General features: G+C 45.3%; 1 protein-coding gene across 1 annotated transcript in view; it reads left to right on the plus strand.

The window, feature by feature from the left end:
- Positions 1-1,769: 1,769 nt before the first annotated feature.
- The window catches only part of CNTN2 (contactin 2), a 39,843-nt gene continuing 23,701 nt past the window's right edge, over positions 1,770-17,911 (plus strand). The window contains exons 1-9 of the mRNA XM_036756155.1: positions 1,770-1,910; positions 10,446-10,590; positions 10,810-10,985; positions 11,948-12,043; positions 13,510-13,719; positions 14,256-14,355; positions 15,089-15,264; positions 16,129-16,265; positions 16,885-17,014. Coding sequence (XP_036612050.1) covers positions 1,856-1,910; positions 10,446-10,590; positions 10,810-10,985; positions 11,948-12,043; positions 13,510-13,719; positions 14,256-14,355; positions 15,089-15,264; positions 16,129-16,265; positions 16,885-17,014 — 1,225 coding nt within the window. The 5' untranslated portion in view covers positions 1,770-1,855. The remainder of the gene's footprint in view (positions 1,911-10,445; positions 10,591-10,809; positions 10,986-11,947; positions 12,044-13,509; positions 13,720-14,255; positions 14,356-15,088; positions 15,265-16,128; positions 16,266-16,884; positions 17,015-17,911) is intronic.

Here is a 17,911-nt window from a genome sequence, read left to right on the forward strand (position 1 = left end):
TTGCTCTAATTCATAGAGTGGCAGAGCTGGAAAGGACCTTAGAGAACTTCCAACTCCTTCATTTTAAGAGGAAGAAACTGATGCCTTGGGGAGTTTGAAAAAAAATAAAGCAAAAAAACCCAAAAAACCAGCTCAAGGCATAGAGCTAATTAGCCACAGAACCAGGACTACAACTCCGATGTCCTAACTACTCTCCTTTTGCTCATCAGCATCATCTGAGAAGTCAGACAAGGCATAAAAGATGGGGAAACTCAGACTAGCTTGTGATGCCTGTCATGAGAACATCTGGAATGGGATGGGGTCTGTGATTAGCTAAAATTCCAGTTTGGGATTTTCTGTGGGTTTTCAATGGCCTAGGTGCTCCCTGAACCCAAGAGCCCAGATCAGGAAGAGCAGCTTCTTCAACTGGGCAGTGCTACGGGGACCCCAGGGTTGTCACCTTGACTCCTAGGATTCCAGATTCTTCCCAAAGATGGGGAAATAGACGGAATGTTGAGTCCCGTGGCTCCCCTTCATTATGTTCGAGTCAAAGCCTGGCTTATGGACAGAAGGTTCTGCTCCTCAGTATCCCCTGCCTTGAGAAATGTGTCCTCTGTTCCAGAATTTAATATCATCAGTAAACAGTGTCTCAGCTTCTACTGGCAATGAGGCCCCTCTGGCCTTAAATTCTTCCCAGGTTCTGTCAGGCTCCTCTGAGCTCAGCATTTACTCTTTTCTGTTCAGCTAGTGAGAAAGTGGTACAAATGACACAGAAGTTACAGGTTTGATTTCTGTGGAAGACAGCTAGTTAGCTTCTTGGAGCCCACAAAGAGCTCATCCTTAGCTTCAGGCAGCTAGCTGCCTTACACTTGTGAGCAGGTAGGTACAAGAGGGCAAAGTCCAACAGCCATCTCACAGATGTGTGATGGTCACAAGAGAGGCTAGTTTTGCAGATAACTGTCTCACAAATGTGCACTGTTAGTCATAAGGGGCCAGGTGAGGCAGGCATCTCACAAATGTTGCTGTTGGTCATAAGAGGACCTGGGTCAGGGGATGTGAATGATTCCTGGGTGAGAAGATGCGAATGATTTGATGCAACCCATCCCCACTACAAGAAAAACAAAGCCTGCATTAACCTTGGGCCTGAACGTATTAATACAGTTCTCCAATGGGGTCTTAGTGCTAGGGAATAACTGAGGTCTGGGACACTGTCTCAGAGGAAGTCTGCAACTGAATGGGACCCTTTCCTCATACACAGGTGTGAATCCCCTCCCCTCTCCCCAAGGGTACAGAGAGCTAATGCAAAGGAAAGGGTGAAAAGTGAGCCTCCTTTCTCCAGGTGAACCACTCCTATAGAGTTCATGATCAGCTTTTCAATGGAATTTAGGAAAGTGATCACCCCCTACCTTGGGAAAGAGAGACAGGGAAGAGGGAGTGGGGGGGGGGAGAGACGGGAAGAGAGGGAGAAAAGGAGGAGGCAGGGGAGGGCCCAGACACCCAGGGGACATGTACTGAGGCACTCAGTCCAGGGAAGAGCTACTTGGTAATAGCCCAAGCACTTTCCCCTGGGATTCCCAGGGAGGCTTAGTGCTTCTATGATTCCTGCCTTCTCCCCCTGCTCTGAATGGAAAGCATTAATGAAGCTATTTCTCCCTCCCCAATTCCCCATTCTCAACCAGTAAGAGGGGCTAGGAGGGGCTGTGGGCACAAGCCAGTGAGTGGAAAGGCTACAGCAGCTCCTTGACTCATTATTCATCTCTGTTTGCTTTTCCGCTTTCTCCCAGGTCCTTCTCCTCCTCTGGTCCCAACACCTCTTCTCTCCTTAGCTAAGGTTTTCTACACTCCAGACTCCAGCTCCCTCATTCTGAGACTGGCAATGGGGATCCCTGAGCAGCTGCTGATGGCATCCTTAGCCATGCTCTCTTTTTCAGGTAAGAGATTTCATCTCTGCTTAGAGTGAAGATACTGTCAGTAATAACAATGATGATGATATTAGCTGTCTAAATTTGCAGTTTTGTAGCACCTTACTTTCCAAAGCCCTCTGCTATCTATGATCTTATCTGTTCTCCCATCTTCTCTATGGGATAAGGAGTGAGGATTTTCTCCATTATAGTATAGATGGGAAGCTTGAAACCTAGAAAGGTTAAGTGATTTCACCTTAGAGGTTAAGTAATCCACTTCAAAGGTTAGAATCTACACACCCTGATTGGCAGTCCTATCCATTAGAATTTACTGTGCCCCTACTTGAGGGGTGGGGGTGGACCAGGAACAGATGAACAAAACCAAAAAGCTGCTAAGATCTGAAAGACTGGGAGTGGGGGCAGAAGTCTGGTCCTTGAGGACAACGTTCCCATCTTGATTAATACTTAGGGAAAACGTATGGAAATGTATGGAAATGTGAACATTTGCGTTTCAGAAAAGCAGAGGCATGAGCTATCTAAGCCGTAAAGGATAAAATTTTTAACCCAAGACTGTATAAGAATTATAAGCAGGCTGGGAAAGGAGCCTAGGAAGGAAAATAGGTATAGAGGGTTCCACCTGGGACAAAAGAGAGTCTTAAAAATAAGCTGAGCTCTGCTGGTAAGTTGCTCTAAGATGAGACATGAAAGGTAAGGTACCTTGTCTATGAACCCAAAGGAGAAGCCCCAATTCCTGGGTGCTCTTCCCTCTGTACCCTTATAATGAGAGATAATGAAGTTAGAAGGAAGGCCTTCCTGAGAGACCTGAGCCAAGGTACGAGGTACTCCTAACAGATATGGTATAAAATTTCGTTCTCTTTCAGGAGGGTTAGAGATAGTCCTTGCCTACATTGCAAAGGTGGACCCGGACTCCTCCAGTAAAAATAAAAGGAGAGAAGTAGGAAATAAATTTCTTCAATTCCTATAGTCCCCCAGTCTCCTAGTTCTTTGTCCCCCACTTTAGAGTAGAGGTCTCTGACCCCTCCCAAAACTAGGTTATGTATATCAGCAGTTAGGGCTCTTTCATTTTGTACTGTACCCACCTACTTCCTTTCCCCAGAGGGGAACTGATTGCCATGTTTTCTGAATATCTCATTTCTTTTTCCCGTACCCCAGACAAGCTCAGAAACTAGAGTTAGTCATTTGGGAAAGGAAGGAAACTGACCCAAATCTGTAGGAGTTCTCAGCTTCCCCATCTTCCTCTGCTTCCTAGCCCAAGGGCAGCTAGGGTGGGAGCTCAGAAGAGCTGGTAAGGGGGGGGGTCTCTAAATCCTGCCCTTGAGCAGGTTCCAGCTCCGGGTTCAACTGGGAAGGAGCTTCCCCTGAAAGGAATGGAGGGGGCTGTCAGAGACTTTCAGGATAGACTGGCATGAGACAATCATTGGGTTCCTTGGCTGCCTCCTGGCTGTGGGGACAACAGGAGGGCTTTGGAGCTGAGCATCTCAATGTATTTAGTCTCTGCAAGGTCATGCCTCCATTGCTAGGGTGTCTATTGACCCCCATTGGACCCAAAGATACAGAAAGGATGTGATCCTTGCTTGTCTCCTGAAGCTGTTCCCTGATCTCACAGCCTTAGGTGTTACCAGGGAAGGCAACTCCAGCAACCTTGTCTGTCTTCTCTGATCTGCATTGGAGAGGAGGGGAGGAGGAATGGAAATCCTGCCCGGGCTCTCCCAGCATCGTCTCCCAGATAGATCAGGTCATAAATAAGAACTCACTCCCCGTCTGTGGATTCCCCATGCTTCCTCCTCAAGCATCCCTGAAGCTTTCATTGACTGCGGTTGAGGCTGAGAGCTCCAATCTATATATAAGTATGGTGGAGGCCTGCCGGAGGCTGCCAGGGACAGCTGTGAGTGAGTTACAGGATGGAATGGGGAAGGGCAGAATGGAGGACACAATAGATGACAAGTACAGTAAACCATACCAGGACTCACAATTTAGGAAGAACATGCTTTGTGTATGTGAGTATATAAGTGTGAGCATCCATGTGTGTTATGTGTAGGAAGATATGTATACAAAGGGTCCATATGAATGTATAAGTAGGTGTGGTCATATGTACTGTGTATATGTGGGAAGGAAAGTATATGTGTATAAATGCATACATACATGTTTAAGCAGATAATTATATTAATTAGCACTTAGCTGTGTAAGTTCGCATATATGTGGACACATATATGTGTGTGAAGGTGTGTGTGTAGAGAGGTGTAGTAACGAAAGCCAACATTTATTTTAGTCAGCTTAAGATTAGCAAAGTTTTTTACAAATATTATTTCACTTTATCCTCATGACAACCCTGGCAGGTAGGTTATACTATTATTATCCCCATTTTACAAATAAGGAAACTAAGGCAGAGGAGAAGTGACTTGCCCAGGGTCACATAGCCAGTCAGTGCCTGAGGCTCAACTTGAATTCAGGTCTTCCTAACTCCAGTTTCAAGAGTGCCCTATCCACTGCATTCTGGCCACTTTCAAAGACTTTATTTTTGTGGACCAGACCTATGATTTCATTGGTATATGGAGGATTTACAACAAGGAAATTTCCCCTACCAATGATGATTAGCAATTGTGCCACAATTCATAGTCTAAAGAGCTGCCTGGGACATGGAGAGTTTAAGTGACTTGCCCAGGCCCACCCCCAGTGGGCATCAGAACTTGTCTTCGTGTTCCAAGATCCTCTCTCTGTCTACTTTCTACATGGCTTCTCTTCTAAGATTTACCTACTCATTTGTAAATGACCTGTGATCTGCCCGAGTCGGTAAAAGGAGCTGCCACACTGATGGAAGCATAGATCCGTGTTTGAAAATTAGTGCATGTTTGTATGTCCTATGTCTGTATGTCCATATGAGTGTTTGTGTACAGTGACTGTGAAAGTGTATTGTACAGCTTATACAAATATGTGTACATGTGTGTTTTCTGTGCACATGTGTGTGTGCCAGTATATTGGGTGTGTGTGTAAGAGTGCATGAGGAGGCAAATAAATACTTCATAGAGAAAACTGAAGCATCCATGCTTCCCCTCCCCTCCCCCAGCCCAGCCCAACCCTATTAATAACCATTGACCTCCCACAGATCCTCAGAGACCGAGTGTAGCTATTATTCTAGGATGCTTTCAGCAGTCTGACAGACCTCCCTCTCCCCCATGACTCCTTCCCATCTCCGGCCTGGGGCAGCCTCTTCGCTGCCCTGGGCCACGGTCATTAACTCGGGATTAAGCTGTGCTCTCCAGCCCAGGAGATTGAGTCACGTCTCCCAGCTCTATAGCCCAGCAAGTGCTGGGGGAGGGAATTTCAGGGGCTCTTTCCTTCTTCTGAGAGCTGCTAAGCAGCTGCCCCCCTCATCCCCAAGGGACCAAGGCTAGGTCTCAGCTGCAAGAGAGTGGGGAGCCTGGCCTCACACCCCTGGAGCTGGGTTGACAGCTGGATGTGGGCTGGGATGGGGGGAGCATTAATTGGTTAATAGGGATCCCCCTTCCCCCATCAGCCATGAAGGAGGCATTGAAACCAGCTGCTCTGAGGGGTGGGAGCCAATTAGTGGAGCCGCCTCCCCTCTTCCTTTGATGCTGGTGGGGTGGGGGGGAGGAGGAAGGGGTCTTGACACAAGGGGAGAAGCAGCCCAGGTTGACAGGAGACCAGCAATGGCTGGAAGGGCAAATGACTGCTTTTGAAAAATACTAATACAGAGTAAGAGGTCATGAAGTCAGACACCACTTAACCAAACAATACAGAGCGGAGAGAGCCCTAATATAGAAGAGACACGACTCCTAGATTCTGAGTTGGCTCCTCCTTGATCTCAGGACATTGTCTGTTCAGTTCCTTGAGGAACCTTTTCTTTTAGCTGTAATTTATTATTATTTATTATCATCATTTTAATATCATTTAATAAATTAGTAAATAAGAATAGTTGCTGTAGTTGCATTTATACACCATATTTCCCCATGTATAAGACGCAACGTAATTTTGGGGCCCAAAATTTGAAAAAAATGTATTATATAAAGTTATTGAACTCAAGTTTTATTCATCTGCTCATAGCTTTCAGGCATCTTTTGGGCAAGTCTAGTGCATGCATGAACACTTAGTCCATTCCGTTTCATGAACCTGAAGCACCAATTGTACCCTCCTTTGAAATCAGTAACTTCTTTTTCGTCAGCGATTCTTCTTGCCTCATGCTGAACCATCTTTGTGGACACAGGAATTCCAATTGCCCTTTGCTCTTCAATCCATATCCTCAATTCCCTCTCTAAATCAGGCCATTTTGCTGACTTGCCTCTCATGGCCTTCTTCTGCCGTGGCATTTTCAGTAGGGTTTCTTCTTCCCCTAGACAGTCTTGGATTGTTCTCTCAGTTGGAGGAGGACCAAACTTACATTCAGCAGTACGATTTCCATTCATTTTTGCAAACTGGATCACTTTTAACTTTAATTCAGCACTGTACGAAAATCTTTTCTGAGCCATTTCTGGGCAGATCGCGGCAAAATGTAACCTAATATACCGGTAACAAATACAAAACAATGAGCACAAAAACAAGTGCAAAAAAGCGGGAAATGCAAGTAAAAAAATCTACAACCACTGTATAAGACGCAACCAGTTTTTAGACCCCCAAATTTTTTGGAAAAGGGTACATCTTATACATGGGGAGATACGGTAGTTCTTCTTATCGTTCAGTCGTGTCTGACTCTTTGTGACCCCGTAAACCGCAGTACGCTGGGTCCTTCAATTCTCCACTATCTTCCAAAGTCCATCAAGGTTCATGTTCCTTATTTCCATGATGCTATCTATCCATCGCATCCTCTGCCGTCCCCTTTTCCTTTTGCCTTCAATCTTTCTCAGCATCAGGGGCTTTTCTAATGAATCCCATCTTCTCATTATGTGGCCAAAGTATTTAAGCTTCAGCTTCAGTATTTGACCTTCCAATGAATAGCCTGAATTAATTTCTTTAAGTATTGACTGATTTGATCTTCTCGCTATCTAAGGGACTCTCAAAAGTCATCTCCAGCACCACAATTGGAAAAAGTCGATTCTGCGGCTTCTCGGTCTTAAAGGCTTACAAAGCACTTTCCATCTATTAACTCGTTTGAGCCTCTCGGTAACTTTGTCCCTGTTTTACAGATAAGGAAATTGGGGCAGACAAGGGTTCAGTGACTTGCCCAGGTCCATACAGCTAGTAAGTGTCTGAAGCAGGATTAGAACTCAGGTCTTCCTGATTTCACATCCAAGTGAAGACCAGAGTTATAATACCTCTGGGAAACTGACTCTCACTTTGCAAATATCCCATCCATTCATGGCCATGGGGAGAACAAGCACAGGACTTGGAATCAGAAGGGAGAGGGAAGGAGGGAGGGAGGCGATTTTGGAGAATCAGGCCTGTAGAGCTTTCTTTTTATTGGTTTAAAAAAGTGAAGAAGAAGAAGAAGAAGAAGAAGAAGAAGGAGAAGAAGGAGAAGAAGGAGAAGAAGGAGAAGAAGGAGAAGAAGAAGAAGAAAGCCTGTGGAATAGAGGTGTCAAACAGGCAGTTACAACACTCACTCTGTGGCCTGAACCGATTAAAATGTCATTGGGAAATATTTAACAAGATAAATAAAAATATAATAGAACATAGATAATGTTAATATATAGTTTTCTAAGTCAATATGCAGCCAGCAATGATCCTTAAGTAAGGCTCGGTGGCCCTCCATTCTATGGGAGATTGACATGAATGATTTGCTAAGGGTCACCCAGATAGCATGTGCTTGGAGTAGGATTTGAACTCAGGTCTTCCTCTTTCCTGTTTTAAGGTCATCTGTATTCCTGACACCATTCCACTTCCCCTTCAAAACTTGGCCAGAGTTAAAAAAAATCTACAGGCAGGGTGAATTTTATTTTTGATTGCTCTAGTACAACTCTCTCATTTGAGCAGAGGAAATTGAGGCCCAGAGAGATTGAATTATTTTTAAAACACCAAATCCTTAGCCTGGCATTTAAGACTGGCCCCTACCTACTTTTCCAGTCTTATGTTTTTCTATAAGACCACAGATTTAGAGCTAGATGGAACCTTAGAAACTGTCTTGTTTAATGAGGAAAGGCGAAGCACACAGATCTTAAGTGACTTACCTAGGATCACACAGCTAGGAAGTATACGAGAGAGGATTTGAGTCTTTCTAACCCTAAGTCCAGTAGCCTATATGCTCTGCTGTTCTGCCTTCCCCAACTCCATGCACCCTGTTACAGTCAAAGGGATGGGAGGGGGGAAGAGAAGAGAATAAATATCTACAAAGCACCTACTGTGGGCCAGATACTGCGCTAAAGTACTTTACAAATATTGTCTCATTTGATCTTCACAACAATCCTTTGAGGGAGATAATATGGTTATTATCCCCATTTTACGGCTGGGAAAACCAAGGCAGACAGAGGTCAAGTGACTTGCCCAGGGTCACACAGCTAATAAGTCTCTGTGGACAAATTTGAATGCAAGTTTTTCTGTCTCCAGGTCCAGCACTCTGTGCACTATTGTGCCAACCTAGATGCTTCCTTGATGGCCTGCTAGCTTTTCCCAGTGCCCAACCAAGACCCCTGAGGGAGGTTGCGGGGGGTGGGGAGGGGAAGGGGCATATCTTTCTGGAAGGCACTCTGTCCTCATCTTCTCATAGAACCCTTAGCCTCCTTCTAAAAGGCAGCTCAAGTGACACCTCTTAGCAGAGATGTTTCCTGGCGGCTAGATGGCTCAGTGGATAGAACGCTGGGCCTGGAAAGTCAGGAAGACCAGAGTTCAAATATGACCTCAGACACTTACTAGCTATGTGACCCTAAGCAAGTCACTTAACCTCTGTTTGCCTCAGTTTCCTCAAATGTAAAATGGAAACCATAATGGTACCCACCTCCCAGGGTTGTTGTGAGGATCAAATGAAATAATTGTAAAGCACTTAGCGCACAGTACCAGCACATAGCAGGCACTACATAAATGTTAGCTGTTAACTGATCTCCCGCTTCTCTTCCTCTTGAAATCACTTTGTATTTACTTGTGTGCATGTTGTAATCCCCCACCCCTCACTAGAACACAAGCTCCTTAAGGGTGAGACTATTTAATTTTTGTATTTGTGTCCCCAGAACCTAACACAGTACCAGACTCAAACTTTTTGTTTATTGGTTGGTGGTCCAAACCTGTAATTTCATTAATGTAAAAAATTCACAAAGTAGGTACTTAATCGGTGTTTATTGACTCAGCTTGAATTTGTTGGTAGTCCTGTAGCTAAGTGTTAGTAGAGCTATAACTCAGTCTTTAGTTATTCATGATTCTATGGTCCTTTTGGTACTAGAAAAGAGAAGATTTACAGGGACCCAATAACTGTCATCAAGTATTTGAAGGCCCGTCACATGGAACAAGGCTTAAATTTAATCTGCTTGGACCCACGGGGTGGAAGGTAGGAGTTGGGATGGGTAGAAGTTACAAAGAGACAAGCAGATCTAACGTAAGGGAAGCTTTGCTGACAGTTCGAGCCTTCCAGAGGCAGAATGGGCTGCCCAGGAGGCAGGAGTGGGCTTCCCCTCAGCGTAGGGTTCTTCCCATGAAGGCTGGCTGGCCGGCCGCCTGGTGGCTATGTTACAGAGGGATGCTTGTTCAGGGAGGGGCTGGATCAACAGAGAATCTTGGAAGCTGAGATTCCGAGATACTATGACTTGAGTTTTTGTCCTTTAACTGTGTGATTTTGGGGTTTAATAGTCTGACTTAACCAGTCAATTTCTTCATTTGTAAAATGGGAAGGGGAAATACTTATACTGCATTATTAAACTGCAGATTGCTATAAAATGGTTATAATTGTTATAAAATTCAACTGAGAAAAGTGCTTTTGTAACTGCGAAGTGGTCTCTTTCTACATGTGTGTTTAAGCTATTATTAGTGTTTACTTAATGATTTCATTTCATTCCCAGAAATCTGCCCTCACTTCCTGCCCAAAGTTCAAAATCCTGCTTCTTTCCTTACAGATACTGTCTCTGTCTCTTTCTATCTCTCTTTCTCTCTTTCTGTCTCCCTTTGTCTCTCTGTGTACATCTCTCTATTTTCTCTCTCTCTCTCTCTCTCACACACACACACACACACACACACACACACACACAAAAATTTCAGAGAATGTCTTGCCTAAATTGTATCTGAACAGGAATCCCTTCTATCTTTATTAGAATGGAAACAATACAAATTATGGGTTCAACTCCTCCTTTAATGTTTATCTGCATGACCTTGGACAAGTCACTTACTTCCTTGGATCTCAGTTTCCTTATCTTTGAAATGAGCGAGTTGGTCTCTGAGGGCCCCTCAAGATCGATAATCCTATGATCCCTGATAAGTGGTCAAGCAGCTTCTATAAAAAATCTCCAGGGATCCTGGAGCAGCTCCTTCTACTTTTAGACAGCTCTACTTGCTACAAAACTGTTCTTTAAGAGGAACCAAAATCTGCTGCTCTCAGACCAGGTTAGCCTCATCTGGAGAAATGAGTTTTGGCTCCACTCCTAAGCCTCTGTGATTACTATTCCACATTTCCAGCTTGGAATCCAGCCCAGGGCTCTCCTGCCATCTTTGGGCCTGTCTTTGAGGACCAACCTGTCAGCTCTTTGTTCCCTGAGGAATCATCAGAAGAGAAGATAGCCCTGGCCTGCCGTGCCCGGGCGAGCCCTCCAGCCACATACAGGTGAGACACCCTATTCCTGGGCTTGGGTGAGGGTTAGATCCAGGCAATGGACACATTTTCCCCCTTTAAAGCCAATCCCAAACCATGCATGAGAGTTGATCCAAGTCCAAGTCACAGAGCCCCTTGGAGATGACTCCAGAACCAGCCTGTTCCTTAAAGCCAAAATGATCTCTGGCTCAGAACTAGACATACATCCCTCCTCTTCTCCATTATTAACAGATGGAAGATGAATGGTACTGAGATGAAGCTGGAGCAGGATCCCCATTACCAGCTTGTTGGAGGCAACCTGGTCATCATGAACCCCACCAAAGCCAGGGATGCTGGTGTGTACCAGTGCCTGGCCTCCAACCCAGTGGGCACCGTAGTCAGCAGAGAGGCTGTGCTCCGCTTTGGATGTAAGTCTTGTAGGTCTTAGGGAGATGGGGGAGACTCTATGCACTCAGAGAGGTGATGTAGGCATGGCACTGCTTTGGGATGGGTTGTGCTCATTAGGACCAGCCTTACTTGTTGGTAGAATCAGTTCTATAGGGTGTGAGGTGAAGGCCAGCTGTCCCCAAAATATCACCTTGAGGGGAATAGAACACTTGAACTTGGAGTCAGCAGAGCTGGCTTTAAGTCTTGGCTCTGAGGCTAGATGTAGGATCCTGAGCAAGTTGATAAACCTTTCAGCTTCAATTTCCTCATCTTTAAAATGGGAATAATAGTATCGATAACAAGGTCATAATGAGGATAAAATGATATAATATATGTAAAGATAATTTGCAAACCCTAAAAGTATTATCTAAAAGCTAAGAGTGATTATGTCCTCTCTTTGATGCCCAGTCCCTTTCCCCTGTCTACCTATAGGTGAGAAAACCCAGAATGGGGTTCAAGTCTAAACTAGCTTCAGGCATAGGGAACATTCTCCTCTCCACTAATTCTCACCAAGTAGGGAATAAGGTCAGTCTATCTCCTGGAAAGAGTGAAATGTTAAGTCATTAACACTTTAGTAAAAATTAGTATCTTTTTTTCTCTGAAAAGCCATGAAAGTGAAAATTAAAGAGGGTCTGAAAGTACTCGGTGTCACATAGGTGGTGACAGAGCTAGGATTTCTACTCAAGTCCTCTGACTCTAAATAATAGCATCTTGAATTTAGAACTCAAATTTAAAAAAAAATGTTTAAAATATTTACATGCAATTGGGAAATATTTAATGAAATAAATAAATATTTGAAAATAACAAATAGCAGTATTTTTTTCTGCTGCACCCCACAGACTTCCATTTTAAGGGCACTGACAGGGACTGATGACCTTAGTCAGAGACCCTGAGGTCTGGGCCAGTGGAAGATGGTAATGAAACCCATATTGTTGCTTTCTAGTTTTGCAGGAATTCTCCAAGGAGGAAAGAGATCCTGTGAAAACCCATGAGGGCTGGGGGGTAATGTTGCCCTGCAACCCACCTGCCCACTACCCAGGTGAGACATCCAGTTATTCAGGCCTGAGATAAAGAATAAACTAGACGTGTTGTTGAAAACTTAGTGACATCCTTGGAAAGAAAGAATGTTGTAGGGGGAGGAAAAGAGTGGTAGAGGTTGAGCATAGTTCCAGGTACCTGCGATTCTAGTGTCCCAGGATGTGGTACAGTGGGTAGATTTCTGGACTTAGAGTTAGGGAAACCTGGGTTTGAATCCTGCCTGAGGCCCTTAATCCCCTCTAAACCTATTTTTTCATCTGTAAAATGGGAATGATAGTACCTACTTTATAAGGTTGTTGTGAGCATCACATAAGACAATATATGAAAAGCATATATAAATGTCAGCTATTATAATTATTGATCACCATCTTCTCCATAATCTGACCTTCCATAATTGAGTGTCACCCTACCCTTCCATCCTTATCTCTCATTACTTCCATCCATGAATTCTATACCCCAGCCAAACCTGGCCACTTTCTGTCTTATCACCACCACCACCACCACCACCACCACCACTGCCACCACCTAGCACACTGTGGTTCCCATCTCTCTGCCTTTGCTCATGCTGTCCCCTCTGCCCAGTGTATTCTCCCTTCTCTCTTTGCCTGTTGAATAGATTCTTTGCATGGCAATCAAGTGCTACCTCCTCTAAGAAACTTTCTTGAGACCTAGTCAGTAACCCAACTTGCCCACTTAGGATTCATTGTAGCAGGAAGTGGATAAAGGCTGGGCCTAGAGTCGGGATGACCCGAGTCACTTAACCTCAGTTTGCTCAGCTGTAAAATGACCTGAGTTACTTAACCTCTGTTTGCCTCAGTTTTCCTCAGCTAATAATAGCACCTACATCCCAGAAGGTCAAATGAGATAATATCTGTAAAGCACATAGCAGAATGCCTGGCACGTAGTAGGCATTTGATAAATGCTTATTCCCTTCCTTTTCTTTATTTTGCACAATTATCCAGCACACACTGTGGTCTCCCACCACTGTGTCTTTGCTCGGACTGTTCCTTATGCTGGTCATGTGAGTGTTCTAAGGGTAGGGTCTGTTTTGGTTTTTATATTTTGGAGACAACATTAAGCAACACTGGATTTGACATCAGAGGAGCTAGGTTCCAATCCTGGTCTGTTACTTATTATTCAAAACTGGACAAGTCACTTTCCCACTCTGGTCCTTAGTTCCTTTATCTATAAAATGAAGCTTTGGGACAAGATGACTAAAACTAGGAACCTATGGTTTTCAGCACCTAGAACAGCTCCTGGTTGCACAGTAAGTATTTATAACAGTTAAAATGAACTGAATTGTTGAATATAACATCCCTTTGAGGGACTGAGCACCAGAAAGTAGTAATCAAATGATCTTGTCCTCATAACCCACTTCCCCACCCAGGCATTACATGTCATGTGTCCAGAGAGAGACCCCTATGTCTGCTCAGGGGGCACAACTCCTTCCCTATCTCCCCCCCTCAGGTCTGTCCTACAGATGGCTTCTCAATGAGTTCCCCAATTTCATCCCAACTGATGGGCGGCACTTTGTGTCCCAGACAACGGGAAACCTGTACATCGCCCGGACAAATGCCTCTGACCTGGGCAACTACTCCTGCCTGGCCACCAGCCACATGGACTTCATAACCAAGAGTGTCTTTAGCAAGTTTGCCCAACTCAACCTGGCTGCAGAAGGTCAGGCTCAGGGAACCTGGCACACGTGGAAAGAGAGGATGGGTTGGGGGAGGGTCAGGGAGAAACCACTGAGCATGGAAAGGAGACTCTCCAGAGCAGACCAATCATCCCCTTGGCAGGGTCTGGCCCCGGCCTGCAGCTCCCTCCTTCCTCTGCTAGTACCCAGAGAGCAAGTTCCTCCAAATACCTTTGGCATATGTACTACTGCCTCTGGGAGAATTTAGACCTAGGCAGAGAGAGCAGGTAAATTCTCTGAATAGAGTCATTGGCTCCCTCTGGAAAGCTGCCTAACTTCCTGCCTAGGAATTAAACTAGGTCATACACTCCACTGTCCCCCCCTCCACCTCACGCAGAAACAAATGAGATAATATATGAAAAGTACAGCATAAAGCCCTTTATAAATTTGAGTTATTATTATTATTGACAATAATAATAAACAATCCTTTCAGCCTGGTTTCTAAGCACTGATGAGATAGATCCAAAGCTGTTGGTTCAGGGGCTCATTTGCATCTCATTTGCATGGCTCCTCCCTCTAGACTCCCGTCCATCTTCACCCAGCATCAAGGCCAGATTCCCCTTGGAGACCTATGCACTGGTTGGACAGCAGGTCACCCTGGAGTGCTTTGCTTTTGGGAAGTGAGTAATGGCGAAGGGGGATGGAGTTTGCTGACCAGAGCCCTTAGGATTCAGCATCATTTCTTTATTCCTTGCATTCATCTTTTAGAAGTCATTAGTGTTCAGTGACACCTTAGCCTAGATTACTTAGCGAATGTCACCTTGGAAAGCTAGAGATTAGGGCCCTGAGGGACAAGATGATGAGGGACAGGAGGCAGAGCATCAGAAAACATGCTGAGCATGGAGTAGCACTGTGAAGGGGGACACCATAGAGGGGAAGGGGACTGAGCATGGGTTGAAGTGTGGCAACAAACTTCACAAACCTACCTTTTGCCTAGGACTGTCTCTGATCCCATGGTCAGGACCAAGGAGAGGGGAGGGGAGAAGAGAAGGGAGACAAAGAAGATAGGCAGTTTATGCACTGAAGCATCGCCACCTAGTCCTTCCCTTTCTGCCTCCCGTGCCTGCTGGATGTAGGGAATAAGAGATGTGTTTGCTCTGCCCTCCCCACTCCCCACCCCCCACCTGAACCCCATTCTCTCCTGAGCCTCAGCTCAGGCTCAGCACCTCTAGCCTGAGGGATTTCTGCCCCCAACCCTTGGTCCCAGGTTCCATAAGCCAGTCCTATAGAGGACCTGAATAGAGGTGGAGGGATTTGGGAGCAGAGAGGAGGAGAGGAGGTTTTATGCTCTAGTTCAGTCCAGCTCCTAGTCCTGGCATTTTCTCCTCTTCCCACCCTACTTCCTCCTACTAGCCCCGTCCCTCGGATCAAGTGGAGAAAACTGGATGACTCATTGCCCCCACAATGGGAGACTGCAGAGCCCACGCTGCAGATCCCCAGCATCAGCTTCGAGGATGAGGGCACCTATGAGTGTGAAGCAGAGAACTCCAAAGGACGGGACACTGCCAAAGGCCGAATCATCGTGCAGGGTAAGGGCTGAGGGCACTCCCTGTACCCCAAGATTCTTCCTCGGGGCCTCAGACATCAGGCTACAACTGAGAGGCTGCTGACTGGTTCCATTCATCCTCAAGTACTCTGTGCTCAGACATACAGAGTGGGGCCTTGTTTGAGGAGAGGCCAGAGCAGAGGGTTTGTCTTATCAGCTGATACAACATAGAAAGGAGCCCACAAAGCACTAAAAGTAGGGCTCCAAGTCAGGAAAATAGCAGCATCTTTGCAGAATTGTTATAAGGTAAAGTATGTAAATAGTGCTTTGCCAATTATAAGCTACTATATAAATGTCAGCTATTGTTACAATTATAGAGGCAGTGTGGCTCAGTGGATGGATAGTTCAGCCTTGAAGCCAAGAAGACCTGAGTTTGAGCCCTGCCCCTGACACATATTGGCTGTTTGACCCTGGGCAAGTCATTCAACTTCTCAATGCTAGTGCTTAGTACACTGCCTGGCATATAGTAGGTGCTTAATAGATGCTATTGACTGATGTCCCTAATACCTGCTCAAGGCACTTCTGTAGGTTTATAATATAAACTATAAGTTTACGAGAGGGTACTAACCTAGGAGGACTTTCCTCATCAAGCAGTTCCTTATACCAGTGAAATTACAGGCCCATTCCCAATAATTACATTTATGGTTTTTGTTACAGATACAACTACTAAATACCAACTCTAAAAATGCCTACTTCCTCCTTCCCCCTGCAGTCTGGCTACATTTTAATCCCTGAATATGCTACTGGTGCCCTCTACTGTCAAGCATGGGCACTACAGCATCAAAGCTATCCCCGCAAAACTCGCTCTCCCTTGAGGTACCATCTCACTGGTTCCTTCTTCCAACAGCTCAGCCCGAGTGGCTCAAGGTCATCTCCGACACTGAGGCTGACATTGGCTCCAATCTGCGCTGGGGCTGTGCAGCTGCTGGCAAGCCAAGGCCCACAATTCGGTGGCTCCGGAATGGGGATCCCTTGTCGCCCCAGGTAGGACGGCCAGAGGTGGGTAGGCATCTTGGCTCTGAAAAGCAGGAACCATAGAGGGTATCTCCCTGAGACACATACAAGGCAGCCTCATCTGCTGACAGAGTTAAACCCTATCAAATTGAGTGGTCGGGAGACCATCAAGCGTATGCCCTGCAGGCTTCAGAGTTCTCCTGGCACATAGGCACTTGCCTACTTCCTCAGGCTGGCTAATGGCCACGAGCAAGTGCATGGTCAAAGAGGTCCATCCTGTGGTATAGCAGAAAGATGCCCACGTTGGAGATTATGGTTCTACCTCTAGACCTTCCACCAAGTAGCAACGTGAACCTGAGTAATTCACTTTATCTTGCTGGGCCTCAGTTTCTTCATCTGTAAAATGGAGGGGTTGAATTGAATTAACCTTCTAGTTCTAAACCTTATGCCTTGATACCTTAAGGGTCTAGCCCTAACCAGAATGACCTAAAAATAGTGCCCGATGCTATCTTCCAATGATTTACATCAATGGTTCTAAGCGTTCATAAGCATCTCAGCCCCTTGTCCTACAGCTCTGGTCTTTTTTGTGGCTCTGACCATGTCCTCTTTCACTCATGAATCTGTTCTCACACCCTGATCTGTTGCCCAGAACCGTGTGGAGATTTCCGGTGGGGATCTGAAATTCTCCAAGCTGGTCCTGGAGGACTCTGGCATGTACCAGTGTGTGGCAGAAAACAAGCATGGCACCATCTATGCCAGTGCTGAACTGGCAGTACAAGGTAAAAACTACAACCTCTCGGTCTTACCCCCTCCACCCAGGGAGGAAAGTGATTTCATGGTCCAGAAAAAGTTCAATAACTTTTCTAAAGTTGCACAGGTAACATCAGGGACTAGGACTTGAGGAGCTGTGATTTCACAAGATGGATTAGGCTCATTAAATACATATAAACACTAATCAACTGCTAAATTCTGCCACTTCTGAGTGAAGGAATTTTTTTAAAATAAGAAATACAGAATAAAATAAGAATGTTAAGAAAATAGATTTCAACTGGTTTAGTAACTGGTGAGGGAAAGAAGGAAATTTTCAGCCCCCTACCATAAAAGTCTTACTGATTGTTACTTTGCAAATATCAATAGCATGTAAGAACCCTATAAATTCTAGCCTATAAGGGAATTGATCAATCGATATCTTCACCTCTAATCTCCCATCCTCTAATCCAGTCTGCTTCCTAATCTGTTTTTATTCAAATACCATGCCCCTTTTGTGTTTGACCTTCATTTTTGAAGAGGACCCTGACATCAGGGAAATGATGATAAGACTTGCAGTTGACTTTGATTTGAGTGAGGGAGGGTTGTGCAAGATCACCAGCCTCACTTTCTCCTCCAGAGCCATCTGGATCCAGTGACCTAATATTCATCAGGATGACTGGAGATGACCCAGCATGCAATGGGAGACCCTGGCCCTTTTAGGCTAAGGCCTTTTCATGTACTCACTTAGAGTGAGGTAATGCCAGAAGCTGCCCACTTAACTTGGGTTTACTGGCTAGATTCCTTCCTTCCTCCCCTCCTCCCTCCCTTCCTTCCTTCCTTTCTTTCTTCCTTCCTCCCCTCCTCCCTCCCTTCCTTCCTTCCTTTCTTCCTTCCTTCCTTCCTTCCTCTCTTCCTTCCTCCCCTCC

This window comes from Trichosurus vulpecula, chromosome 4 (genome assembly GCF_011100635.1).
Source record: "Trichosurus vulpecula isolate mTriVul1 chromosome 4, mTriVul1.pri, whole genome shotgun sequence".
NCBI lineage: Eukaryota > Metazoa > Chordata > Mammalia > Diprotodontia > Phalangeridae > Trichosurus > Trichosurus vulpecula.